At 38.7% G+C, this 7,119-nt stretch overlaps 1 protein-coding gene across 1 annotated transcript; it reads left to right on the forward strand.

Annotated features, from left to right (window-relative positions):
• Positions 1-2,192: 2,192 nt before the first annotated feature.
• LOC133026524 (lymphocyte antigen 6B-like) lies at positions 2,193-6,877 on the forward strand. Its single transcript, XM_061093421.1, has 3 exons — positions 2,193-2,244; positions 5,627-5,737; positions 6,654-6,877. The coding sequence occupies exons 1-3, from the start codon at positions 2,193-2,195 to the stop codon at positions 6,875-6,877; spliced, it is 387 nt and encodes a 128-aa protein (XP_060949404.1).
• The last annotated feature ends 242 nt before the right edge of the window (positions 6,878-7,119 follow it).

Consider the following 7,119-nt stretch of genomic DNA (forward strand, 5'->3'; position numbering starts at 1 on the left):
AAGGTCATTGATTGGAACAAGAAAGAATTGAGCTCTTTCACTTGAAAGGGCTTTTTAATTTCATGATTCAATTTACGAATATTATAGAGAGCATGTTCACATCACTTTCAAGCAGCTGAAGAACATCAGACAGGAATATTTATATCTCAACTCAGTTCTGTGTAATGTATCGTCCCTTTAAAGTAAAAGAGAAGTGATCTAAAAGTTGGTCAAGAAGGACAAACACGACAAAAGTACCAACTGGTAAAAATGCACCAGCACTGTCCTGTACACATTTGTAGTATATCTAAAAGGGCTATCTTTGTAAATGACCACGCATTCTCATTAGCACAGATATTGTCAGATGCCTTCATACAGTTGTGGTGTTTGTCGTGTTGTGGCTTCAGGTGCAGGCACGCTGACATTTCGCCTCGAGGAAAACCTGCAGATGATGGGGATGATATTCAAAAGCTGAAATGAAGCCAGCCGAAAATTAGAGTGTGACGTCTCAGGGCTTTTTCCACAGAGCTCACACTTACCTGTTTATCAGGTGCAGTACATTATTATACTAAGGATATCAAATGTTTGACTAAGTGGTGACTGTGTCCCTTTGAGTTTGATCTCAGATGCTTCGCAGGAGTTATTTACTTTCGTGACGTGGTTTGTGTTTGAGTTTTCGTCAGTCACCTGGAAACACACAGAAGAACGAAGATGAAAGATGACAGTGATCACAAAGACAATGACCAATATAGTTAAGGTGGGGGCCGCTAAATACCAAAGAAGAAGTTATGTCTACAGGTTGTTAAGACTAAGAGTGATTTCAACCTCCCGGAGTAGTTCAGTATTTGTCAAGGACTTAAAGATGTAAAGGTTATCCAGTAATTCACGAGCAAAAAGACATTTTGCTGGAGTCATCTCCATTGGTGTTTTTGTGGTTTTATTATTTTAAAGAAACAATAATCCTCAGCAAGGAGATGGGATTTTTTTCCAGGTTTACAGTAAACAAAAGAGGAATCGCCTTCTCTTTCAGGAAATGTGTTTCTCCTCTTTCAGCGAGCACCTGTCAGTGTGGAAAATATGAAAATGAGCAGACTTGTTGTTTTTTTTAAACTCTGCCTCTAACATTCATTCTCCTTGAAAAAGCTCTTTGAATAAATTTACATTTTGGAAGTCACAGCTTCCTCATTGCAAACCAAAGTAATATATAAATATTATAAAATTGCATGTAAGGTGTGAGTTTTTATTGTCTTAAGACTGATTATTGGTTTATTGGTTTGATTGGTGTGTTTTGTAGGACCATAGTTAGATCAAATCAAATCAAACTTGAATGAAGTAGAAAAACAAGTTTCAGTTTAATAATCTCATACTGCTTTTATGGTTTATTTAGTCTATGTTTTCTGAACCAATCAGGAATGTTATTCTGAGAAACCAAGGCAGTGTCCCAGGAAATTATAGTTTCCTACCACATGTGAGATAAACTTAAGCACAATAGGATCTTTATAAAAATTACACTGAAGGACAAAAACTACAAGAAGCTACATTACCAGAGTACTATAGGTATGTCTGTGGATTACAGATGAGTGGCAACACTAGAAAACAATACATGAATATTGTACATTTCTATAAATCACTTTTAATCATCAACAAAATACTGCATATGGATATTTTAATGACCCAATGAGGAATCAAACACAACCTGAGTGTAAAATCACATTTAAACAACACACAGACACTATACTTGAAGGTAAACTGTGTAATTGTGTTTTGAAACATGCTATCTAAATAAAGCATTATTATTATTACTATAAGAACAACAGCATGATTATCAAATCACATAGAAACAACGCTATCCATGAATATTATAATGAAACAAATGGGGAATCAAACACAACAACATTATTATTAAATCTCTTTTAAGCACATTTAAAAACCCTGTGTATGAATATTATAAAACACGATGAGGAATTAAACACACACACACACACTTTAACCCCTGAAAAAAAAAGTACTTCCAAAAAAAAAGACATTGTCCCAGCTGGAGAAGAATGACGCTCAGGTGGGAGAGATTGGGATGGAAAAAAACAAGTGGTCTCGCTGTGATTGGTTCACGGGGACGTCATTTGGGAGGTGGAAGCTTATAAAAATGCGGGTGGAGGAGAAGCAGCGCTTTTTGAGTTCTAACGGTCTGAGTCGAACGCTTCACATCCGCCAACATGAACAGAGTTATCCTCCAGCTCGTCGCAGTGGCATTCTGCTTCGCCATCGGTGAGTTAGAACTTAAAATTGTAATTTATACAATTGGAAATTGAATGTTCCGCTTTAATTTAAAACCACACTTGTTGAAACTTCACCCTTAAAACGACATGTGTGAGAACAGATGACTAAATCCGTTTTTTTGTACATGGAGTTTGGTGTTTGTGTGTGTGTTTTTAAAGTGCCTCGGGGAAGAAGTTGTGGCATTTCTCTTTCGAAAAGTTTGAAATCATGAAATTTTTCTAGATTCCCAAACTATTTTTTCAACTCCTCGTCTCGATGAGATCCTGTTTGACATAATATTGAACTCTGCATGTGTTTGCACATGGCTCCTGTTGTCTGGACTGGGTGTGTTCACTCCGATGTCTGAGGACAAACCCAGGGATGTGAGAGTTGCAAATAAAATGTGCTTCAGGATCTGTAGCATACTGCAAACACACAAAACCAGGGATAAGCTAAATCTTCCTTGTTTCACCAACCAGTTTAACCGATACAACTTTAACTCATTTGAATGTTTCCTGAGATAATACATTTTAAAGCTCTACCCATAGCATCACATGTTATTTGAACATGGCGTTATTGATTAAACAGGTTAGCTAAATATCACGGATAAACAGTTAATTCAGTTAGTTAAAGTTTAAAAATAGTTAGCTAAATGTCTTTGTTAAGCTGTTAATTTAATTGGCTTAAAATGATTGTGGGAGAACAGGTAAAACAGTTTAATAAATATCATGGATAAACAGCTAGTTTAGCTAACTAAAATTAGTAGGGAGTTAAAATGTTGGCCCGCATTCTTGCATATCTGGTTGATTGAGGTTAACGTTGGTTAAATGTTATGGATAAACAGTTGAAAAACGAGTCTTATGGATTGAAACAAGATGTGTCACTAAATCAGTCAGAACTTAATCCATTTAGTTAATTAATCTGTCGACAGAAAAGTGTTCAATCGATCAACCAATTTAAATAAAAAACAATGTCAGATTCTATCTTATAATGTGATGATTTGATGGTTTTTTGTCTTCATCATACTGGGACAATACACTGAATAATTTTTAGCTTTTTGAGCTGTTTGGATTGATAAAAGTAGACATTTGAAGTCACACCCTTGGAAAGGAAAGATGAGATCCAACACAACCCAGTATGAGTTACTGTTTCCCACAGATGACAAAAGCAGAAAACAGGGCTTTGGTGTGTTTACCCTCTGTGCACATCCCAGGCTCAACTGTAATGCTGTTATTACAGGTTGGGGTGAGGCAGCCTGTTTGTGGCACAAGGACGTTCTTTTTTGTTTTTTTTCCAGACATTATTAAAAGACTGAATCATGTCCCGACTTGCCAGCCATTACATGATAAATTCCTCACCTTCTAACAGTGGAGGCTGTGCCCATGTCCCAAATTCCACCTAGACAGAGCACTCTGCAGACTGGGCACACAATAAGGGACATCTGTTCTTCTGCTGTTGTGTTTTGGGGCTATTGTGTTCCTTATTTGCCTTCAGGAGCCCCTATGCTCCGTTGTTATGGTCTCATGTTTCCAACCACACCCTCTCTTTGGAACTCTTTTCAAATCCCGGCTGCTTTATACACTTTAAGGTGAAGACCTGAGACAATAACTGACCTTTAGCCCACGAGGCCTTTTCTTAAATAGTTGTTTTTGCCAGAACAGTGATTCACAAATGGAGATAATTGCAGACTATGGTTTTACATCTTCCTCTACTCGTGGCCAGAGGGTTTGAATCTGCCTTTGTTGGTCAGGTTGCTCTGGGGGAAAGATTTCTGAGGGAGAAATTGACAACAATACCCTCCTCTAGGCAGCTGCTTTGTGACCCAGATGCAAGTTTCTGGAGTTCGGTGGATAGAATTTCTCAAAGAAAGTTGACTAAACAAGCAAATGAAATGGAAGCACTTTTTTTTATTGTGTGAGACGTATTTTGATCTTTGTTTACTGGCAATTCTTTAATTGTTCGGAATTGAAACTCAACTCCTGAGCCTTAAACTCATGTCAATTCTTCTCCCTCAAACACATGTTTAAGGTTAGTTCTATTTGGGAAAACGACTTCACAAGAGGAAGACTGAGATCTCCGCATTGGTTGAACAAATAATCTGCATTTGTTTTTGTCATCAAAGCGTAAATGACCAGTATAGATGAACGTGCAGCGGATCAGATTCAAGTTCTTTGACTCTTGCAATGTTTCTCTTCAACTGTTTTTAGTGAGTTAACTGAATTCTTTCCGCATGTTGGATCTGACAGTCTCCGTGACTCATATTCCCAAATAACATATCTGAGTTCAACAGCTCATTCCTGATGAATTATGGCCCCATATTTCCCTCCACCTACTGGGTGGTGGTGTGTAATGCTGTTGGGGTCCAAGCACCCCCAAAAATCTTCTTTTTTAGTTTTTTCCAATGACGGTCTCTGTAGTCTTCTCATGTTGGGAGTGGTGGGGTGTCACCCTAACGCCCTCTACTGGCAGCTGCCACCACGCCACAAATATTTAATCTGGCTGCTCCTCTGGCAGCCTGGCTACTCCCATCCATGAAGGATGTTGCTGTTGTGAGTAAGAATCTACTTCACATCCAAATGACAACAGAGAATATTTGCACAACGCAGCGGACCAACCCGAGCGTGTTTGTTCGAGTCCCGTATTACCATTACCCAGTGGAAGCTTTGAAGGCTGTATTGTGTACCTCCTTATGACTCTTCATAGACCTGTTTGCATTTCCATTTCACAACGCGTCTTCTCAGTTCAACTTTTTGTGTGCAATTATAAGCTGTGTGCAATTATAAGTTGAGTCACTTCTGCTGCAGTGAACAAACAGTCACATGTAATTGACGTGATTAGTTTTACTGCTCCCATGTGTCTTCATCTTTAGACGGCATTTGATTCTCCTCAAGTTGGCCTGAAACAGATTAGGAGATAAATGGGTCCCTGGGCACTGACATGTAAATCGTCAACGAAAACCATGAGGGCAAGACAAACAACAGAATTCAGACACTTACTTTGTTACTACGTTCATCTGAGTGGATCATTTTGAGGCCTTGTGGTTCTGTTACATAATTTGATTTAGTTTTTTGCCTTGCTGTTGGCTGTTTGTGTCTCTAGATATTTTGAACCTATTATGTGGTTGTTTTGTGTTATTTAAATTTCTGTTGATAAGAAATGCTAACCGTTGCTTGCGTGTGTGTTAACTGGAGCAAGAAGAATTGCTTCTGCAGCGTCCCGTGACTTCATCTTAAACCACAGCAACCCAATGTCTGATTTTATTTTTTATTTTATTTTTCTGTCCAATCTATTTCCATACACTTGTTTGATTGGTATAACGTATGAACACTAATTTTACTTTTCTGTTTTTTCTCCTCATCTCCCTCCCTCCTTTCCTGGTTTTTGAAATCAGGCCAAGCTCTGCAATGCTACAAATGCACTTTTGGCGTCGGGTCGCTTTGCATTACCTCTGAAACCAAATGTGCAGCCGGAGAGCAATGCTACAGTGGTGTTGGGGAGGCAGGTAAGACGCTCAGTAGCTTAAAAATTCTCATGGGACAACGTTCATCTTGAAAGGGTTCCATAAAAACTTTAGAAATCAAACCAGCTGCATTTTCAAAATAAAATACTAGTAACAGCAAAACAAAGGAAATAGTTGGCTTAAGAGATGTTGTTCTTTGGCAAATGTCTTCATGAGCGGATAAATAACCTCAGATTAATCAAAAGCATCATCAACTGAAGCTCTAACACACGTATGATATGATTTGAACATGACTTTGAAATCTTAAAATTTCAAATAAAATACAGTTAGGTTAAAGTTATGTGAGACATTGCAATTAAAATAGTTTATCTGAAATTACAGGTCTATAAAGCAATTGCAACTGGAACGATTCTGAAAGCAAGACCAGAAATTTTGGATTATAATCTGGATTATAAAATAGTTATTTTAATTTATTCTTAAACACTGAACACTTGATTCCAATCCTCAAAATGCAATTTAATTCAGTCTCTTCATTCCACCCTCTAGTTTATCAGTATAGTTTAGAGCAGGCTTTAGTTCTGCTGTGTGGTCAGACTTGACGTGTCAGTGACAGTGAAGGATGATCCACCATAAAAAGGAAATGGAGGATCTACCAACAACTTTAAAAATGTAAATCATGAATGGCTGTGAAGAAAGAAATTCTATGCAGATATGATCATTTCTAAAGTATTTGCTATCTCGGTCGTTTTTAAATGCTGAGTAGAGGAGATTTAAAGTTGTGTAGCTTTATATTATATCGTGATTCAAACGTAGTTTAGCACCAGCAAACTAAAACAGGAGCAACGAGGTTAAACAACTTACTAGTGCATTTCCCTGAGTGTGCAACCTCAGGCTGCCGTGTCAAACACAATGAACAAAGAAAACTGACAGTGATTGTGTGTTTGTTGTCGTTCCACAGCCGGCGTGGATATAAAGATGAAGGGCTGTCTAAAGGTGGCTGAGTGCAACAGGACCGCGGAGACGAACCTTCCCGGCACCACCAACACCACTCTCTACACAATGATGAAGACGTGCTGCAACACTGACCTCTGCAATGCAGCGCCCGGTCTGCCCGGGGCCTCCGGGCTCAGCCTGGCCCTCGCCACCATCACTGCTCTGCTCATGGCCCAAGTCCTGGTTTGACAGAAGATACAGTGGATACTGGATCACACAAAACGCACACACGCATAAACACACACATTTCATATTGTACACACACAAGCATTACCAGGGTTAAATTGAATGCCCACCTCAGACATGAGCTCTGTGGTTTTGTAACCTCAGAGATTGTTTTTCTTCTCTTCACACACTCTGTCTTGTTGCTTTTCTAGTCAAACTCAGAAAGAAGCGGTGAAGGTGAATTTAATGAATTGTCAAGCTATTCT

Source organism: Limanda limanda, chromosome 19 (assembly GCF_963576545.1).
Source record: "Limanda limanda chromosome 19, fLimLim1.1, whole genome shotgun sequence".
Lineage (NCBI taxonomy): Eukaryota > Metazoa > Chordata > Actinopteri > Pleuronectiformes > Pleuronectidae > Limanda > Limanda limanda.

What these genes read in the sequence shown, in the direction of transcription:
- LOC133026524 (XM_061093421.1), top strand. Translation starts at nt 2,193, where the DNA reads ATGAACAGAGTTATCCTCCAGCTCGTCGCAGTGGCATTCTGCTTCGCC. An exon ending in GGCATTCTGCTTCGCCATCG is followed by an intron (nt 2,245 to 5,626) that starts GTGAGTTAGAAC and finishes TTTTGAAATCAG; the next exon opens with GCCAAGCTCTGCAATGCTAC. An exon ending in CAGTGGTGTTGGGGAGGCAG is followed by an intron (nt 5,738 to 6,653) that starts GTAAGACGCTCA and finishes GTCGTTCCACAG; the next exon opens with CCGGCGTGGATATAAAGATG.